The 22,548-nt window shown below is 40.5% G+C and overlaps 1 protein-coding gene across 1 annotated transcript in view; it reads right to left on the reverse strand.

Annotated features, from left to right (window-relative positions):
- The window catches only part of LOC140898584 (transmembrane protein 132B-like), a 361,367-nt gene that overhangs the window by 172,702 nt on the left and 166,117 nt on the right, over positions 1-22,548 (reverse strand). The window contains exon 3 of the mRNA XM_073312583.1: positions 21,409-21,555. Coding sequence (XP_073168684.1) covers positions 21,409-21,555 — 147 coding nt within the window. The remainder of the gene's footprint in view (positions 1-21,408; positions 21,556-22,548) is intronic.

Below are 22,548 nucleotides of genomic sequence, written 5' to 3' on the forward strand. Positions count from 1 at the left end.
CTTCCCCAGCTGCAGCGCTGTGCATATAGACATGGCCTCGGTCTCATATGGACCCACTCGATAAATAACTTAAATTTAGGGCAACCTAAATACAATTAAAGGTCAGCCTGAGTAGAACAAATACAGTCAGAGGAAACAACATGTAGTCAACCTGTAACAGGAGACCACCAAGTCAGCCAGCGTGGATGAGGTTTTGAGAGGACTTGATCGTTTCATTACCTCTACCAACATTTTGTAGCTATGCAAGCTAAGAAAATAAGGTTAGTCAAGCTTTGGGTTTCAGGGCATAAAATGGACACCTGCAACTGTTCGGAAGGGTGGTTTTTTCTATAGCATACCTTGTTTAGCTACTGCTGGAGGCAGCACCCCAAACTGGATAGAACAATGATCTGGCCTGGTAGGGAATATCTAATTGTTCAATCTTCTTTCCCCTCTCCCCAACAAACGCGGCACATTTTCTGCAAATATACTTGTCCGATCTAGTTAAATCCCTCTGCACTTTCCTTGGGAAGGGAGGATTTCAAAGTTTGATTTGTTTTAGTCACTACGTACTCTCAGTTATTCCCAGCAGCTCTTTCAGATGACAAGGTTTATCTTTGTCGCCACTGTGTCGCATTTTAGGAATCAGGACCCAACAAAACCCAAGATACCATTTAACATTGTGCACGTTAGTCTTTTTTGTTCCAGGCCTCTCAGCCGCATGGTATGACTCTCTCTACTAGACTGTTATATACAAAATGGTCCCTCTGGGCAATGCACTCAGTCAGGATATTAACTCCCTCCAGCAGTTTTCTGTGGCTCATAGTTATGTGATCCTCATAGTTTAAAGCATAGCTTGTAAAACATTTGTGCATATCACAAATCCATCACATGACCTGATATGGTTCAGCATGACTGGCAACCTCTGAACAAGAGAGAGAGAGAGAGAGACCTAGGATTAGATTCACTGAGCTGATACACATCAAGAATGAGATCCTTAGGTAGGAGAGAGAGGAAAAGCTTGAACTGCCCCTATTATTACATAAACCAAGACAGCACCATTCAGATTTGCTCACAGATTCTAAGAGGAGAAAATATGACTCCCATAAAACTCTTATTTATGGGGAGAGAGTTGGTTTTGTTTGCCTGACTAGTGCTTCCCAAAATGTACTGTTGAAGTACATTATTATCGCCTATTTTAAAAAAAGGCTCCAGAGGTGATCCTAGCAATTACAAGATGGAAATCCAGTAGCAGGCAAATTGATTGAACCTATAGTAAAGAACACAGTTATCAGACTCATAGATAAACATGATATGTTGTGGAAGAATCAATGCAGCTTTTGTAAAGGGAAACCATCCCTCACCAATCTATTAGAATTCTTTGAAGGTATCAACAAGCATCAAGACAAGAGTGATCATGTTGATAACATGTACTTGGACTTTCAGAAAGCCTTTGACAAGGTCCCTCACCAAAGGCTCTTAAGCAAACTAAGCAATCATGTGATAAGAGAGAAAGTCCTCTCAGTGACTGGTTAAAAGATAGGAAACAAAGAGTAGGAATACATGGCGAGTTTTCACAATGGAAAGGGGTAAATAGTGAGGTCCCCCAAAGATCTGTACTGGGACCTGTACTGTTCAACGTAATCAGTAATTATCTGAAAAAAGGGGTGAACAGTGAGGCTGCACAATTTGCAGATTATACAAAGTTACTCAAGTTTGGTAAGTCCAAAGTTGACTGCAAAGAGTTTAAAAGGGATCTTACTAAACTGAGTGACTGGACGACAAAATGGCAGATGAAATTCCATGTTGATAAGCACAAAGTAATGCACATTGGGAAACACAATCCCCACTATACCCCACAAAATGATGGGGTCTAAATTAACAGTTACCACTTAAGAAAGAAATATTGGAGTCACTGGAGATAGTTCTCCAAAAACATCCACTCAACGTGCAGTGGCAGTCAAAAAAAGCGAACTGAATGTTAGGAATCTTTAAGAAAAGGGCAGATAATAAAACAGAAAATATCATAATTCCACTATATAAATTCATGGTATACCCAGAGCTTGAATATTTCATGCAGTTCTGGTTGTCCCATCCCCACAAAAATATATATTAGAATTGGAAAAGGTCCAGAGAAAGGCAACAAAAATTATTAGCTAATTATTATTAGCTTTCATGCAAGGAGACTTTAAAAAGACTGTGATTGTTCCGTTTTGAAAAAAAGAGACGTAAGGGGGGGATATGACAGAGGTCTATAAAATCATGAATGGTGTGCTGAAAGTGAATGGAAAAGTGCTATTTACTCCTTCACATAACACAAGAACTAGTGGTCACCCAATTAAATTAATAGGCAGCAGGTTTAAAACAAACAAAAGGAAATTCTTCTTCACACATCGCACAGTCAACATGTGGAAATTGTTGCCATGGGATATTGTGAAGGCCAAAAGTATAACTTGGTTCAAAAAAGAATTAGATCAGTTCATGGAGGATAGGTCCATCAATGGCAATTAGCCAAGATGGTCAGGGATGCAACCCCATGCTCCGGATGACCCTACAACTCTAACTGCCAGAAATTGGGACTGGACAACAGACGATGGATCACTTGGGAATTGCCCTGTTCTGTTCATTCCCTCTGAAGCATCTGGCACTGGCCACTGTCAGTGACAGGATACTGGACTAGATGGACAATTGCTCTGACCCAGTATGACCATTCTTATGTTCAGACAATGGGCTAGCATGCAATAACACTGGGCTGAATAACACTGCTGAACTATCCCTAGAGCAGCCTGCAAAGAAGTGTGTGATTTAGAGTCACCAGCTCCCTGCTGCTCCAGAGAGGGAATAAATGCCATCTTAGTGGTCATGTGGAGTCAAGTCTTACACATTATTTACTCGGTCCTTGTTCAGGCAAAGACCCCACTGAACTCATGCTAATATCGTGCATGATTAAGAACCACAGTCCTCTTCCATCAAAGTGATCTGTTCACTCTACCATTTCTGTCTGTTATGCCACACTGCCTCAGTTTCCCTCATTTGGTCAAGCAAACACCACGCAACAGGTGTTCCAAATGAAAGTCTCACCTTCCAGCCCCTGGTTTATAATATAGAGCAACAAAAAGTGTTCACCTTGCACCCTGACTCCCCAAGTCCTTTCTGGCCCTTCCCCAGGACCTCACCCCCTCTTCCTCGCAAGATCTCTCTTTTGTTTCGCTGTCAGGGTCCTCCCTCCAGTCTACAAGGCTCTCCTAAATCTCACTCCAGACCCTAGGCTGTTGCCCTTTCCCCAGACAGTTATCCTTCTCCATAGACTTCTACTGCATCAGGTCTTACTCAGCCCCTGATACATCCCTCCCTGTCAGACTCAGCTTGGAGTATTGCTTAGTACAGTTCCCACAGACACGTCCCTCTCAGTCACATGACCATTCTGGAGTCTCTTCACACTGACTGCAGCCCTTCCTAGTACCAAAGGATTACAACTCTTTCTCGCCAGACTAGGGTAGGGCCTGCATACCCCCCATCACAGTCATATTGGAAGTGAATAGGAGCGTCACCTATGGGCCAATGTAAATTTTGCCTAATTCCAGACTCAGGCCCCTACATAACAAGATCAACACTTACTTCAATCAAAGAGGTAACAACGGACAACCCAAATCAGAGGAAGGTGCTCGACTGCCAAATATAAGAACTGATATGGGTGCATGTGCAATGATTAGCACTGGTATAAGCACTTCACTTGCAGAATGACAGGTGGATTTTGAATGGTATCTCACCCCTGAAGTCTTAAAGTGAAGGACTCTCTCTTTGAAACTATTTGCTAAATCTCTGAAAAGTAGATGTATCAAGATTGCTGCTGGATTTCTATACAAAGAGAAAGGCGGGGTGCCTGCCAAACCCTAGACAGCTTTGACCTGGTGAGCATCAGAGTTCCTTATGACAACTCATGACTACAAACAAAACAGCACCCCCTCCTGTCTTGTCCTATAGAAATATACCTGTTCTGTGACTAAGGGGAGTTTTGCTGTTGACTTCACTGGAAACAAGACTTGGCCTCTCAGAGTAATTCTACTTGCTTATTGCCCAGAAAAATGTAGGCCGGGATTTTCAAAGCAGCCTAACTAAGTGAAGTAACTAACTTCTATGTCAATGGGATTTGAGGGTCTCGCTTAAGTGCCTTTAAAAATCCCAGTTGTAAATAATGGACCTTCGTCCATGTTTAATAAAATACACTTTCAAAACATATTGATATGAAAAGCTGTATCTTTCCAAATATTCCTGCTCTGAAATTTTGTGATCCATCATATTCATTTGCATATGTCACATTATGCTGTGGGACATAGTTTACTACATAAATGATGAAATATGATAAGTCAGTACAAGCAGGTGTGCTGCAAACAAAAAATCAATGTAATCATGAGGCTCAGAAAATTGCTTTTAATTTTATGTTTATATATATAATTCTGCTAAATTATTTGGGCAGGTTATTGATGTATTTTTGTCTTATACAACTGGTTTGAAATCCTTAATTTGTCTATGTGCAAGTGGAAATTTACCCACATTTTACTCTAAGTGAAACTTTGTGGGTCTAATATTACATGCAAAAATGTACCAGAAGTAGCAAGACGACAACCCAAATATTTATAATAAGCAAGTCCAATTACTTCCACATCAAGTTTGGGAAAAAGTGCTTTTTGATAAAAAGAAAGACAGAGATTGACAGATGTACGTATTCCGCAGAAAAAGAGGTACATGTAAGTACAGGGTGTTTCTCACACCCTTACATACCTAGCCCCCTAAACTTTAAAGGAATGATTTTCTATGCATCACATGAAGAATCAACTGACTGACCTGTATTAAGATCTATAGAGAGCATTGCTAAAAAGGTACCTCTAAATATCTACTTAAAGGTGTTCTTGGGAACTGATAATGGGATATGACACTTTTCATTTATCTAGGTCGCCAGTTCAAATCTAGCTTAGGCCTATGGTGGCCAAGAGTCATCACCATCTGAACAGTATTCAGTGCCCTATGTGAAATGAGTTATTGATCTTCTCCATCTCATAGAGGATATGTCCACATCATAAAACATACCACAACATTTAGCACTACACGGCTCCCTCGTTGGCAGTCTCTCTAGAGAAGGATTGCGTGGGCCATGGAGACTCACAGCTAGAGGTGGTCTTTCCAGGTTAGGGTTTTGGCACATTCTCAGGGCATCATAGGATATTTCACACTGTCACTATTCTATCCTGTGCTCAGTGGAGAGAGGATTCCAGCCCCTTTAACAAGCATGAAAAAGACTATACATTTATAACTAACAATGAAATGCCACTTCTTGTGGTAGCAGCATAATGGGTACTTTATGCAGTGGGCTTAAAAGCAAAATTCACATAGGACCAAATTCTGACTGCTGCTAAGCTTGCAGAACATTCAAGCTCTTTGGGGCAGGGACTTGTCAATCTTTTATATATGTTTCCAAAGTGCCATGAACCCTAAAGCATTCTATAAATCATAAATGAGGCAAGGCAATGGGAGTTATGGGCTCTTAACACAGGGCCAGAATTTGCTCCATGGTTAAGGTAAATTACGAAGAAATATTAATATTATCAGTGAAATAGAGTTGTAGCGGCTTTTTATTCTTGACAGCATATTGCCGGCATCACGTCAAGAGATGAGCAGCTGCATCTGGGACCGAAAAGGCCTGATTTGAATATTTAATCATGAAAAATTAGATTGTTCCAACCATGCCTTCAGATACACTGACCCCATGCATAAGAGCCGCCCACAACATTAAAACAATGTATTTCACTAGAACTCTCTTCGGTTAGTTTTGGCCCGATTCCCAGTGCAAGTGATTAGTGTAAACCCACAGAAAAATTAACAGTGCAGGGATCCACAGAATTGAATGGTGTGTTAACTACAACCTCATCATGCTTGTGGTGGAATGAGTGTGCGCTCCATGGTTACTTGCTGTGATGGGAAATGAAACCGCCACTTTTCAGAGACCAATTTTGGCTGCTTGGGAAGCAACCACACGCTGAAGCAAACAGGCTGACAGCTCAAAACATGCAAAACAACCAAAGTAATCATGACTCAGGCCCCCAAAAATCATGAGTTATGCTTAGAAATCTAGAGATATTTTAAATGTCAGACCTTCCTTTGTTTGCCACTGTGTTTTTGAGCACCAGGACGTAGTCAAGACACATTCTTAAGATTTTTCCCTGAAACCAGGAGGGGTAGAATATTATATTGCTTTTAAAATGAAATATATAATCACTTGACTTCTGGAGTGAGGGCCGTAAGAAAAGTACCAGATATCACAACGCTCGTGATAAAACAGCGAGACTTGGCAACCCTGCTTTACTTACTTTAAGTCAATCGCCATTAAAATCTTTCCATTCCTATTTATACATAAGTAACATTATCGTTGTGTTTGCAGTATTCCTTATAGTAAGCCGGTGATATTTACCCCTGTGCAGGGGAGCACCATAGAGTCTATGTGCTACAAATCCCACCTGAACCCTATTTTAAGGGTTTACGTGGTGGATAGCCCTTCCGCTGGACCTCTGCATAGGGGTGAATTTCATCCAATAGAAATAATATGATGTCTTGACCTGTAGTGCCACATTTTTACATTTTGCTTTCTTCTGGCATTGCACTAAATTACAATCTATAGGGCATGAGCTTGAAAACAGCCTCCATTTTGACAGGTGCAATTCTGAACCTGCCAGTGACTGCACCCCCAATTCACCCATCAGGCTCATTACAGGTACATCAGTGAATTTTGGGGCTGGGGGTCCAACAATTTGGGGCATGGACTGTCTTGATGTTCATGTCTTATACAGCGTCAAGCCCATTGCTAATGACCTATCAAAAAAAGAAATAAAAAAAATTCCTATGGATGGAAGTTAAAGCCAGAAAAATTCAAATTAGAAATAAAGCTGTTATAAAACTACACAAGGATGAATAACCATGGGAGCAAACAACGGAAGTGGTGCAAGCTTTAGCCAAGTGTAAGTTATTGGGCTCAGTATAGAGGCAACTGAGTGAAATTCTGTGGCTGTGTACAGGATCCTAAAAGGAGGAGGCCAGAACCAAACTAACAAGCCTCCCTTCCCCATACATCTCCTTTAATAAGGCCCTCAAACCGACCACGGTCAGCAGAGTTCTTAGCTGTCTTATTGGTCTAGGGAGCAAGCAGACTTTCTCCCTTTCCTTACATGTCAAATCTGGGGTGTTGCCCCTAACTCACTTCATAAGGCCCTGACCTCACTGCCTTGAGTCACAGCAACCCATCGTATAGTCAGAAAAAGTCTCTAGGGCCCAGGTCAGACAAGCATATTGAACCTGTAGCAGCCAACGTGGTTCTGGTCCCCTCTGTCCTGCTCAGCTTTCTTTTCCTGTTTATATAGCCCAGCCCTGAGGAGGGGAAGGGTGCTCCTTGATTGCACCCAGACTGTCTTGGCTATAAACACCAGATTATCCCTTAAAAAGGTGGTACACTCTGCCACAGACTTGGGTTATACAGGACTCAGACTAGCTGATCTAATGGTCTCTTCTGGCCTTAATCTATTAAATTAATAATAATATACACTTTCTAACTTTGCATGCAGCTATCATACACATTCTGCTAACATGTGAACACTGCCAGCACTCACTGGGGTCCAGCAGTCAATCTCTTACTCACCCAAGTAATCCCACAAAACCCAGTGGGGCTACTCATGCTGCAAAGAGCTTGTAGCATCAGGCCTACAGAAATAAATGTTCCCTGCTTGCAAAAGCTGCTCAGAGTCGACAGCCTAATTGGCAGCGTTAAAGAAAGTGTCCAAAACTAATTAAAAGGATCTTCCTGAATTAAGCCCTAACCCTGTCATATCCCAAAAGCGCGGCACGTTGCATGTTCCAGAAGGCATCTCCCACAGAATGGCTTAAGCAGCCTACACTTCTGCCAAGAATAGAAAAGAAGTGCATCAGACCTGATCAATTAAGTTCTGCTGTACCATATAAGTTTGAGAAGCACACTAAGAAAATAACAGTGCAGAAAATGAACGGGATGAATTATAGACATCAGCATTAACAGAGAGCAGAGTTTCTTTCTTTGGTTCAATAGGATATTTGGAGGAGAAAGCTTGTGCTGACAATGAAAAATGTAACAAGCCTGGCTACAGATACACTTGCAGTTACAGTTCATTTTATTATAGAGAGTTCCAAATGCAATTTATGAGTCATGTTTTGTAGGGAAATTCTATCTTGGCCTCAGACCTACCCTACCAATTCTGAGGCCGATATGAGTCTTCACATTTATTTATTTACTTGCTTTTTGAGACAGGTGGGAAGACTTCTGATGGAAACTCAGTCTTTCCTAATATTCTGTATTTAAGCAAGCACTGTTAGCAAAAAAAACAAAATAAAAAAAATCTCCATAACTTGTGTGCATTTCTCTGCTTTGTAAAAAAAAAAATATAAAAGTTAAATTAAAAATATCTTATGTACAGGACTAAAAGCGACCAGAATCTAATCAACCACTCACAGCAGGATTCCAAAAGTGCCACTTACAGTGTACTGCAGACTGACATATAATCATGGCTGAAACAGAATTACAGTTCACGTCACTACATAAGTTCTGTGGATCTCTGCTGGAGTTCAGAGGAGATGGGGAGGAAGTAGTCCAGCAGCCATTCCCTTCATCAAATAAATGAAATTTAAGAGACTAATCTACTGTCAAACTAAAAACCTTACAAATTCACTGAATTACAAGAGGCAAAAGCACAACGGTTCCTCCAAATTCTGCGATGGGTGATCAATTATGTTTTCCACTCGAACGGTTCACACAAATCTCTCTCCTGTCCACCCAGCTCTCCTGCTATTTATGACATTTATTGTTAATTTAAAAAGATCAAAGGAGAAAATGTTCTGTGAGGTTCAAAATATGGTGCACGTTGCCGCATTTTAAAACAGTCACATGAGGAATAAATATAATGATGCTGAGGCACCAAGTCAACAGAAAAGGAAGCCTGTAATTTTGGCTTCTGATAACATATTCATGTCTCGTTCTTCATCATAGTCTTTCTGTAAAGTGCATTTGTTCACCTGGCTTGGGGCAACAACATAATGTGAAACACAAAAAGTTTAGCTAATTGTGCACTGACATAACAAGGATGGGGAGCTGCAGTCCAGGGTTTGACCCGTTTTGTTCAGCTGCTCTAACAATGTAAAATGAAAGGGCAGAGTTATTGCAATCATGCAAGAGTGACCGCCTCTGTTTCACATTGCAAAAGAAATTATGCCACAATGGGAAAGGCTTTCATCGACCTTTGGCCATCAACAGTGAATAGCCTGTGGAATATCTGCTGCGTAGAACTGTTACAGACAAGAGGTAAGGTAAACACATCTACATTGACACTTATTGCAAAGGCCAAGGACCGATGTTACCCCTGATGAATGCACCACTTTATAAAGCTACAGACACAACAGATATATATCTTTGATAAGCTGGAAAACATACAGCAGTATGGACTTGAAAATCTCCCTTCTACAATGTTGTTAATTAATAGTGAAGATAGGTGTTCAAGTCAGTGTAGCAATGGGCACGGTATAAGAACCTAGCTAGATTAGATTCTCATAAGCTGCTTGAGGCAGAGACCATCAGTTATCATACACCAGCTCAGCGCCTCACTTAGGGCCAGATCTAAAGGCACACAGTGAAACACAGTGAAAAGGCACCCACTGACTTCAGGGGGCTTTGGAAATCTAACCCCAGTTGTAGTTTGTGAACCCTTCTGAAGAATCCTGCCTGCAGAAATGCAGTCCCAGACCTGGCAGACACCTTTTGGTGCCACCACAATATAAAAGATGAACAAACAATTATGTTTGGTATGTGGGAGATATTAAAAGACTTTTCCAGTAAGTTTGATTTTAACAGAGACCCCCTTTCCTAGTGTACATTCCTGGAAATCCCAGGAAGAGTTTATTTAATTTTTTTTAAAAAAACTGGATTGCGTTAAATTTTGGATAGTAATTTATAGTAATTTTTTTTAATTCTTCATTTGCCTTTTGTTACAGTTACAATATATTTATACGGAAGAAAAAAATAATGCATTGGCAGCAACTCTTTGTAAATTAATAAAGGCAACAGTCTCCAATAGTCAACAGTTACCACACAGCCAATTCCTTTCCTAAGTATAGAGAAACGTTGCTATATCCAATATAACTCTGTTGATAACTCCCTTCAAATGCTGACTTTTCTAATTGTATAAAAGCAGGCAGCAGCAGGTTACCAAAACACCAAAGGCCTGATTCTCTGCTGTGTTCAGTCCAGCTTTATGCTCGTGTCTATGAAAGCTTTTCATGTTGTAGCATCATTTCTTTTGCAATAACTCTGCCCTTTCACTGAATTTAATGGAGACCCACTCATATAAAATCGGTAAAAAGAAAAGGAGTACTTGTGGCACTTTAGAGACTAAATTGGTGTAATTCAATGGAAAATTCAGGCCTATAAGCTACAAAATGTCTCATCTTATGTGCTCAGTCCTTTAAAAGACCCTTGAAAATAACTTCTTGCTCCTACAGTATGTAGGTCAGCGGGGAGCGTATGTGTTGAGCGCCTGATAAATTGAGAAATAACAGTTTTCGTTAAAAAGTGATTCACAGCCAACATACACTAAATTCATCACTACCATTTTTATTTTTTTAAATGATTATCTCCCTTCCCATTAGAGCAAGGCTTAAGAGTGACAGATGATCCATCAGTTTATCTGCTGATTTTTAACTACAGCATTTTGCATTCATTATTCCCTACTTAAATCACTCTTTTAAAGAGAGGAATAACTTATTTCCTCCTCTTGACACTAAAGAAATTAAATGGTACAACATTAAGATGAGTGCTTATCTGACTAAATGAAACCCTGGTTATGTATCCATGAAATCAGCCTAGAAAAAAAACTACCTAAAAGAAGTTGAAAACTAGGTACCTTAAGACCAAACATCTTTACTCTCCATTCACTGTTAAGTTGGAGAATTTCTAGAGTTTAATGTGCAGACTGAAAACTTCTCTGGGCTGGGGCCATGTCTTTCTTTGCAGCTTGTACAGCACCAAGCACACACATAAACAAAATAGCCAGTTACCTGAGGAGCTAAAATGTGTCAAACTCAAGCAACTCAGCAACCGATTCAAGACTCGTTCATGTTCGGCTCGTGATGTTGCTGACATTTGTTGAGTGGTTTTTGGTTTTGACATTGGGGATTTTCGATGTTAAACTCTGCAGTTTCATAGCTTCAGGAGCACAGCCGACTTGCTATCGGGTTATGTCTCTACTGAAGGTGGAGGTGCCATTTTCCAGCTCAGGTAGACATACTTACGCTAGATCTGATCACGGTAGCATGCTAAAATTAGAAGTGTAGTAGCAATGGCATGCATGGCAGGAGGTGCTAGACACCCCAAGTATGTACCTAGGGTATCAGATGGCATTGTACTGGGGGCAACTAACCCCTCCCACTGCTCACGCTGTCATGGCTACACGTCTATTTTTGGTGCGCTAGCACTAACCAAGCTGGGGCAGGTCTGTCTATCTGAACTGGAAGCTACACCCTGAGCTCCAGTGTACGGATACCCTTAGAAAAACTACAGCATACTGACTGTGCCTAACCAGTTCTACTCCATTGAACAGAGTGGGAGGGACACAGGGCCGTTACTGGCCCCAAGCCCTTTGGATAAATTAACATATATAACAATAGGAGCCATGAGCAATCAACCCAAGGAATAAATCCAGGCTTGGGTTTGTGACCGGACCATGCACCGGTGCCGGAGGGGCTTAGGGGAAGGATTCTTGCACCGCCTCTCCATGCTTTTATACAGCTGCACAGCACTATTCACAATCTAGAGATTACAAATGAGAAAACAGGAATTTCAGTACAGGATTTTTAGACAACACACAAAAGAGAGACCCCTAACAACAAAGCTGTCTTCTAAGAGGACTTTACTTCGTAAAATTCTGGGACTACATTTGTTACAAAAACTTTTGGGCCCAACAGGCCCCAAAACTTTCAAGTGAATGGAGACTTGCTTATTTAAACACACAAAAGAGGCATATCCAAGAGTTAAGCCATTTGCAGTCACTCTTAAGGTAAGCTTGCTTGTTGCCTTAAGGACTGTAATCTTTCAAAGTGAGCTCCGCAACAGGTATCATGGGAAAACCTACCCAGACCAAACTGTACAGAAAGAACGAACTGAATGTTAGCCTTTAAGTCCCTGTGTTCAAGTGCCCACAGGTCACATGTTCAAGAAATGTACCTGGTGGCCTACATTTTTAGCTAGACATTACAGAGTGAAGTTCTTTAGCAGGCACAATTTGTTCCCATAACTCTTCACTCCTTATGAGCCAAATCCCGCAACTCTTACAACAAGCTGTACTCATGCAAACAGCTCCAGGGACGCCCATGGGACCACTCCCATAAATAAGCGTTGATGGAGTGTGGAATTGTCCCTGTAATGAACTGCTGCTGCCAATCACACTGCTTGCACCTCTATCTCCCTTGCACCAGCAGAAAGGACGCTAATCTGGTGCACTCTGATCCTGCTCCACCAAAGTCACTGAGAACTTTATCACTGACTTCCATTTTTATTATTATTATTTATTATTTGTCTTCCAGTAGCTCCTAGGAGTCCTAGTCATGGTCCAGGACCCCACTGCGCCGGGTACTGTACAAACAGAACAAAAAGACAGCCCGTGCCCCACAGTTTACAGAATTAGCATTAGATTTGCCCTTAGTCTTATTCCAACAAAATATCTTCTCAAAACAACACCAAGTGTTTACACACGCACACACACAGACCTTCCTAACAGCTCATTTCAATTTGATTTTTATTTTATACTCATTATATCACTGGCTTCTCAATCAAACCCTTTAAGCTGGGGAGGAGGGGGAATTCTAACACAAGCAAAAATTAATTTGTGTAAAGTTAATGCTAAGTTAGTTTATAATGTATCTGGCACTGAGGAGTCAAATAAATCAAAAAGTAAAAAACATAATGCTTTCCAGTCTATCGCACCTCCAGACAATAAAATGGGCTTAAATTTTGACTAAACGCCGAGTAAACTAGTTGTTGGCTTTTATACTTTAATGCACTGATTGTTAAGTAAGCAAGTCAATTTTTCATCTGTAATGGAATTCAAATGTGTGCTGGACCTTCCAATTGGCTGACTTACAAATAGTAAATCAGTAAGATGGGCCTCAGAGGTTCCTAAAACACAGGCCTCCCAATTTCAGTTTGTGTTCAATTACTCCTCTCATAATATAAGAAAAAACAGTTCTGGCCTCTGTATCCTTCAATCCCTTTGTATGTGATTGCCAGAAATAAATAAATAATTTGTCTGCAAAAATGTTCAATTTACTCATAAGCTTTCAGCATTGTTCAAGAGGTTAATTTCTGACTTCTCCAGTATTTTCAGGTGTAACAAACTAAATCCATCTAGTTATCCCTAACATGGCTTACGGTCACCATTTATATTTTCAGCATGGTGCTGCTTTTACTAGGATTAACAAAGCTAACTCTGAGTACCTCCTTATCATTACAACCGACGTAAATGGGACTTGAGCAGATGCTTACAACTAAACATGTGCGTAAGTGACGTCCTAACTAAGGAAGCTATTCTGAATGAAGGTCTAAGTGGCCCCAAAACCGAAGGGACAGGGCTACAGCGTTTCAACTGTGACTATATTAGTATGTAGGATATTCCAAGCAGAGTCGTTGCCCTTCCCCTGGTGAAGTGAGGTAGTGGTGATAGCACGTGGGACCACAGGACCTGTGCAAATCCTTTAATCTGCACCCGGCCTTCCCCCACCTCAGTGTCATCTGATTCACAAGGCACACAGAAGCCCACTGCACAAACACTCCATTTCAGCCCACACACAGCCATAAAATAAACCAGAGCTACTGTTTGCCTTCACGAGGCTTGCAGAACTGTCTGAGCAGACATTTTTCCTGTAGCTTGAGACTCTCTTTTTAAATTGAGTCATCTTTCTATGCGAAACAAACATGTTTTTCCAGCTGAAGAAAAGCCAGAGCTTCTCTGACAGGGATAGAAAAGCTTCTGCACAAAGCTGGTGAGCACAGATGGTTGCTTTACATACATTGGGCCAAATTCAGGGGTCACTTGTAAATTGATGCAAGCTGAGCTTACCCTCTCTACAGAAGTGAGCCCTCTCTATTTTCCCACTAGAACTGTTCTCTTCAGTCCTTTCTTTACAGTCCCTCTCTATGTAGTTTTCATTCCGCTCTATTTTTCACCCTATATTTCCACAGATGTTTTTCTTCTTTGTCCCATCTGCTCATTTTTTCGCACTCTCTCCTTACTAATAGCTCAACCTAATGGCTTCTAAGCCGGACTCCAGCCCACAGCATGTGCATGGGCTTGAAATAAGACACAACAAGTTTTGCCTTTCTCTCTAGGAGTTACTGCTGCTTTGTGTAGAAGCAACAGGTGAAACTGAGCTTCCATCAGCCAGGTGTAGTTCTTATATGCTTGAGGCCTAGCAAGCTTCTTTTGCAGTAAACCGTGTCCCTAGAGTGTTATGGAGCATGTCCCAGAGCCTTATGTGGGTGTAGTTAACAGCACACTCCTGTGTGCGCCATGGCAAGATGCTGCTCCTCATTTAGGTAATCATTTGTATGACAACCCGCAACCAACCCGCATTCAAGATCAGTCTTGTGCTGTACAAACATATGGTAAAAGATAGCAAGGTCCCAAATAGCCTACAATCTTAGGCCCTGATTCAGGAAAGCATGTGAGCATCTGCTTAAGTCCATCCCTATTCAAGACAGCACTTAATTTTGTGTGTGAAGTTAAGTACATGTTTAATTTTCATTCACATTCACTCCAGTGTGACTTTCCTAAGATGACTGCAAAGGACATTGTTGGGGCTCAACACCTGAGTGCCAGGCCATCTGATCTCTGTCTGAACTGCCAACCCTGCAACAAGGGACCTTTGGGGCCTGAAAGCTTGTGTATTTCAAATTATATGTAAGTCTAGTAAGTAGCAGCACAGTACCTACCTTGCCTGCTATTTCCTGAGTATCAACACAGCTCCAAACACTGGAGTCAGCAAAAAGATTAAGTGAAACAACAGCAGCACCACAAACATGCCAATTTCCCCATTTACATTAACTGCCTGTTAGCGTCAATATCTAGATGTCACACACACAAACACACACACACACACGACTTTAACAAGCGCTGATAACCCAGCCACCTGATTTGTCATTGATGTTCAATGACAGGTCAGATGACTGGGTGAGGTTCCATTTTTAATTGATGAACAAGGTATGTGAAAAACCAAGGCCTGCATCTGTTCTCCCACAGGCCAGGTTGCTGATGGACTTACTGCAGCGTGAGGGCAGAATTCAGGCAGAATCAAGCCCAGTTGGCTGGGTGGCTAACAGTGCTACAGCAGAAAGACGTGTGTGGTCCAACGAGGTTCAGGAACACTGTCACGGGGCTACAGTGTGCAGTCATAATCCTGTCACTGAGAGCGTGCCACATACCGGCCAATACATAGCACAGGACCGGCACTGGCCTCAAAGCAGAACCCTTCCCTACCATTCCAGCTACAGGGTGAGCATTTGTTTATTACCTTCTGATATTGAGTGGGATTGGCAACATCTAGTGGGAAAAATAATGTTGCCCAGAATAAAGTGGATAGGGATCATCACAGCCCTTTTCACAAAGATGAGTGTAGCAAAAGAGAGCCCAGACTCTGAATTTTGAGGCAGGGACCACCAGGAAAAAGAAAAGAAAAAACAATATTTTTGTTCAGTAGTTTGTGCCAGCTCAAATAATATGTACATACATTTATATGCAACGAATATGCACACATTGTATGAATGTGTATATGTATATATTGTGTATACAATATCTATACAATATATTATATATATATATATATATATATATATATACACAATGTATATATTGTATATATTGTATGAATGTGCACATGTATATATAAAACACAAAAACAGGCAGTCACACTTAAAATGTTCCTTCTTTTGCGTGATATTACTAGTTCTAGTGACACTCCCAAGTACAGAAAAACCTCTTCAGAATAGAAGACTCCATTTGCACACACAGTCATGCCACTTCTATTCTTTGGTTTAAAGATACATATTATCACAACTGATTTGCTGTGTGTGGCTATCAAGGTATCTTGAGTTAAATGGAAAATGTTTTCAAGAGGGGTAGAATATATTTTTTCTCCCATGCGAAATATGGAAAGGTAACTACTAACTCTAACTTTTATCCAAGTTTAAAGACCAATTTCTTCAAATTATGTGCAGTCGGGCTAGCCTCTATCAGGTGAAAAAAAACTTTCAAGTGACAGAATAAATATTCCTTGACGAAAATTAAAAGATATCGCTATAGATTTCTTCCCACCTCCTCCCCACTATCCCCCTGCTTTTCTGTAGTCTGACTTACTTTAGCGTAAGTTTGATTTATACAGTGGTAGATAACCTAATAGACAGAAGCAGTATTACAGACCTCGAGAGGAAATAATCCCCTAAGTGAAAATAATTTGTTTGGTCTCAATAATACTATTGAGGGAAGGATCAATTCAATTAATGTTGCTAGTTAGCATAAATATAACCATTCTGATTAAAGTGCTAGTTCGTCATAGACTTAGAGGCACATCGCACACTCCTCCCTCAGGCAATTGTGCCAAAGAATTCAATGGCAAAGTTTTTCTGAGTGAAGAAGTTGACCCATACTAAATATACACCTTCAAAAAGCAGAGGGCCCACGTGCCAGTCTACACATCTCATTTGGGATGCTTAGTCACCACCAAACCATAGATTCAAATCCCGGGAGGGTTAACTGATCCCCTCCACGTTCCAGGGAAGAGAAATTGAGCACCATGAAAAAATATCCTGTACTGGGAAGTGTTTCAGATGAGACCTTCAAAAACCAATGTCCTGTTCTATGGTGACTTTAAATAACCCAATACTACAAGATGCTGAGTGCTCATTTCTCAGTGACTTCAGTGGGAGGGATGGTGCTCAGCACCTTGCAGAATTAGGCCGCAAGTTCCCACAGCACATTCCCAAAAGTAGGTATTTGCCCAGATGTCTTTCACCTTTTGCTTCCCGACCCTACTATGTCCCAGGCTGCTATGCAATAGCTACATGCCAACCAGAGGTAGCTACATTCCAGTGGTGCTTTCAGATTTTTTGCGAAGAAAGGAGCTATGGAGTTGTAAGACCCAATCCTGCTCCTGCTGAATTCAAAGGAAAAAGTCCATTGTCTTCAGTGGGCACAGGATCAGCTCTCACGACATTATTAAGCACTAGTGTGACTGGCAGTCTCCTAGTTACTGGCATTCGACCTATTTTCTTGCTACTGCTTTATGTATTAAGCCACATGTTCCTAGACGACAAGGGACCCAATCCTGAAAACAAGGTAAGGACTGTAAATGGGATGCTGAGGACTCAATTCCCAATGCAGTCACCAGGAGATAAGAGTGCACAAAACCTCACAAGCAGCACTCAGCCCTTCACAGGATCAGGCCCACAAAATGATAATTTTTCCCCATGAAAAGGGAGACTCTGGCTCCATGTGTATGTGCTTGGAGTAGAAACTGCATCCTCATGAATGACAGCAAGATTTTTATTTGCCTAATAGATTAAAAAAAATTAGAACGTTCTATCAGGTTTTACTACATTCAGCACCAGAGTCTGTTTTGTCAAGCAGCTGCTGAGTTCAAAGATCTGTCCAAGATATAATCTTTTCATGTCTTCCTTCCTAGTTTTTCCTTTTCTGGTTTCCTTTGCTTTGACCTCTCAGTAGCTGGTTGAAATGTAAACAGTTGCCACTTGGAAGTGACAAGGCATGCTTATTAAATAACTCCTGAATAGTGTAGGCGTGCTCACATGTATTCACAATAAGGGCAAAGCTCATCTGTGCAGGAAACAGTTTTCTCAGGGGCTGGTGCCAGACTCCACAGGAACTAAGGATCATCAGAGACTTCATCACCTTCTGCTTCAAGCGCCCAGCACACTTCTGCAACCTTGCCTTCACCGATATTAACACAGAGTGGCATAGGCATTTTAAAAAAAAAACCCACAACACTATCAAAACAAAATACTACCACACAGTTCTGCCCCTGCGGAGAGGACGAGAGAGAGCACAAATGACAGATGCTAGTCATGTTTCTTAATGCACTGTTGGAAGGTGCTCAGACACTACAGTGGTGAGGGTGGTATAAGAACCTATATAGTGTGTCTGGGAATATATACAAATAAATACAATAATTGCTCCCTTTTATGCTCTTTGTTAAAGCGTGTTATCGAAAGAGATTTGAAATACAAGCTTATGGGATGTGTTGGAGTTCTAAGGAGGTGAATTTATGAATGTGTTCCTAACAAAACACACTCCGGAAAGCTTTAATCTATGAATGGTGACAACTCTAGACAAAATGGATTTTTAATAGAATATAATGTAAACCGCCTGAGCCATTGTGATAAGGATTTTTTTTTTTTTTTGGTAAGTGTTGTAGAGACAAGGCATGATGCACTTGGCATGAAAGGAGGAAAGGTCTTAATTTAAAATATTTTAACAAACACTCAATTTGCATTCACAAATGTGAAAAAGGGAGATGAAAAACTCATGATAAAGGATAATACCGCAGAGAGAAGGAGGAGAAAGATTAGAAAAGTAAGCAAATTTGAAAGGGCTCTGAAAGATAATGCCAGCTAAAAGGAATAGAAACTGGATTATGAATGTCTTGCAGTCTAAAGCCACTGTTCTTCTTGTAGTCAAAGTCTGACTCCAAGGTCCTTCATGACTCTTATCAGAGCTAAGCATTGGGGAAAGCAATAGCAGCTGATGCCTAAGTAGTGGAAAACAGACCTCAGTAAGGTAAGGGCATCCAAAAGTAGTCAGGGAAATTTCAACAGAATGCCCGCTTCTGCAACTCTCTCTTATATATGAGTAGCTCTTACTCATCCAAATAGTTCCATTGAAGTCCACTGGAGTGAGGGTTGCAGGATTTTTCCCTTTAATTGTAAAGCAAAAGTATATGCTGCAAATATTAGCAAACAGAAGAAGTTCCTCCTCCAGGATGACATGCTTCCACTAAAATTATTAGGCTCAATTCACTGGGTTACTCCAGCTTTACACTGGTTTCACTCCAAGGAAATCAGTGGTATAACATTGAGCTCACTGACTTCTGTGGGAACTGGCTGAGTCCCTCAAGGAAAAAATTATTTATCAATATTTACAGTCTGTCCTTTTGCTATACAATTAAGGAGCATGATCTTGCAACATCTTCCTCAGGTAAAACTCCACTTGACTTGAATGAAGCTACTTGAAGTTACTAACAGAAGCAAGGGATGCAGAATCAGTCCCAATGGCAATTTTGCCATATTGATTGAAATAGGAGCAGGATTTGGGCCCCCAATGATTTAAATGAACCAACAAACAAAGTGGCAGAATCTGTATATGAACTATACACATTGTTCAAAAGAAAGAGTGTCAAGGCCAAAAAAAAAAAGAAAATTAAAATAAAGATCAAAGTTAAATATTTACTCTAAGCGCTACAATATTTGCAAATCTGGAACCGATCTTTCAGCAGTTTCTATTTGCATACTTTAATTAATCCAGAAATATTAAAACTAATCTCACAAAGGAAAGGGTCAAAGTATTAATTAACTTGAGATTTGTTGCTTTTGTATAATTTAACAGTTCAACACAAAGTAAAAAACAGTGTTAATAAAAACTAAGTTACTGTGACAGGTATAATTTCATGGATTAGTGAAACATGTACAAGGCAAAAACTTTCAGTGTTCTCCACAGTTTTTGCTTTACTAAAACAAAAATTAGTAACTTCAGTTCAATTAAATAGATTCTTCTGCAGGAAAGAATAATATTAAGATTTCCTTAAACCTCAGCATTTCCCTTTTAATATGATGGGGGTTTGTTGCTCTAAATGGAACATAGATCACAGCTATTGTAATGGAAAATCTAAACTTGAGGTCAATATTGAGCAAGCCTCTTGACTGGCAATCTGGGTTCATTCAGAGAAACCTTGACTAAATTTAATCATTGGAGTTTTCATAGCCCAAGTCTGCATGTGGCAACTGTAACTCCAGTATAACAGTGGTGGTTCTCCTCCCAGTCAAACACCCTGCACTGGCAGACAGTCCTCCCAAAGCTTTTAAAGCTTTAGCCACAGAAGACACAAGGAGTCTTATTGAAAAAGAACTGAATCAGAAACAAATTATGCAGTGCCCATCCCATGTGTTAGAAATAGGTGAGCTATAAGAATAGCAATGATAATTGTTATGATGAAAATGAACAGCAGCAAATTACAAAAAAAAGCTAGAATTTCCCTTCAACCTCCAATATGGGACCCAGATAAATCAGACCCCAAAATTTGGGTTTGCCACTTTGGGGCGGGAGGGGGGAAGAAGTGAGTGGAGAAGGCTAAAAATAGGGGAGAAGAAGTTAAAGAAACCCAGTATGGATAGAAATATTCCACTGAAATTTTGCACTAGAAATCTCATTGACAACTTTTTATTTAAATAGGTCCCTGCGGTGTTTGTTCCTCAAATATAGCATGAGAAATGGAATGTGAAACTGGTGAGAAATTGAATCTGAAATCCAAACATTCAATAATAATTTCCCTGGGTCTGAACAGACACTATCATCTGTTTTTCTTCCTTAAAAGGATCTTCAGAGAAGGACAGATGCAGAAGGAGGATTCTCGAATTTAAAGTCTGACACAGTTTTGTGACTAGCTACAATACAATTTTGGGCTAAACATATGCTTTGTGTACTCTAAATATAGTGTAGTTGCAAGAGCAATTGCTTGTATTATAAAATACATAATTTTGAGTCACAATTTAAATTTCCATTACTTTTGATATCTTTGGATATAGTTTGTTAGAGCATCATCATCATAAATATATATGGCATTCATGAGAAGTCTGAGACAACCATAGGTATGCTGCGGTGGTAATGAATGATACTTGGTAGCTATTAGTTTTATAGCTTTTCAAATAAAAGTGAGAGCGCTGTCCTATATGCCGTTAAATTATTTGTAGTATTTCTCCCATTTTAATCCACTTCTTGCTGTTGGCTCTTTTGCAGCAGGCATTTATTCCTACCATCCCCCCTAGGTGACAGACAATAGGAGAGAGGTAATTTCTGCTGTATCGAGTATAATTAGGTTATTCACTTATGAAGCACTGGGAAAAAAAACCCCTAAAGCTTTCGTAAGATAACATGGAATCATGTTATAATTTGGCAAGGCTTTTGAATTTAGGAGGGTGGCGAAAGGACAGCAGTGCTTTCAAAAGCAGCATCGTTTATAAAAGGGACTATTATTTTCTTGCTAGACATCACCTCTATGGTGAGGCATCAAATAGCTTGGATCTCTTACCTGCTCTCTATATTTGGATCATTGCGCACACAAACAACAGAGGCAGTGGTCTGCATCCCTCCATTGTCTACTTCCTCTTGAATTCCCCACTGGTCTGCATCACTGACTCTGATGGCCATTATCTTCACACCTGGTGCTGCCTTAATTCTGTTGGGGAACAACAGAGATGGTTTTAGTTAGAAACACATGAAAATAAACCCGGCGAGGTAAACAGGGGAAATAAAAGAGGAAATGTTCCCCTTTGCATCCATAATAGACTGGTCCACGGGAACTGTAAGTCACTCTGCCTTAAAACAATAGAAGTGATCCGATTCTTTGACACAAGTATGAGTTTCATTGTGCGCAAAGCCAGTTAATTTTCAGCTTGAACAATGTGGAAAGAATCAGAGCACTTTTTGCCTCAGTGGCACCAGTTGGACATAAATGAAACAGATGTGACTAAGCATACATTGATTTAATTTGTTGTGTTTATATCTTAGTTTAACAGTGAGAACCATAGTGATGTGGAATAAACAGATCCTAATGTTTGTCAAGCTCTCGGAATGAGCTGCTTATACGTATAAGGGAGACCTACCACAAGGAACATGCTCAAGTGGTCAAAGAGCACCACATCAGGGAGAGGGGGAGACATGTCTTATTGCCTTGTCACGGTGAGTGGATTGCAGAATGAAAACAATGACAGAGTTGCATTTAGCTTGAGCAATCCTAGTGGATTATATGACGACAAAAAGCATTGCCCCGTTCCATTTGCTGAAGAAATAAGCTAAACGGAAAAATCTTTTTTTTTCTTCAGCACGTGCAGAGGACAATGACTCTAAAGTCAGTCCAGTGACTTTTTTTTTTTTGCCTTTTTGCGTGATTGCCAAAAAAGAAAAAAAGGAATTTGTGCTGTTGTTCCATGCTACAAAGGGGATGCCAAAGAACGGAAAATAAACTCCGTTGGAACAGCAGGGACTTCATTTGTACTGTTCAAGTTCTGCAAAACAATCCAGGGATTTCCATGGGAGCACTGAAAACGTGCTTGGAGTATACTTCGGCTGAAAGCACTGCTACCAGACTTAATGAATGATAAGTAATGCCAAAAGGGACCTCTAAGTCTTATGGTGGGATGAAACAGCACGGCTGAGGCTTGAAATGTTA

Source organism: Lepidochelys kempii, chromosome 15 (genome assembly GCF_965140265.1).
Source record: "Lepidochelys kempii isolate rLepKem1 chromosome 15, rLepKem1.hap2, whole genome shotgun sequence".
Lineage (NCBI taxonomy): Eukaryota > Metazoa > Chordata > Testudines > Cheloniidae > Lepidochelys > Lepidochelys kempii.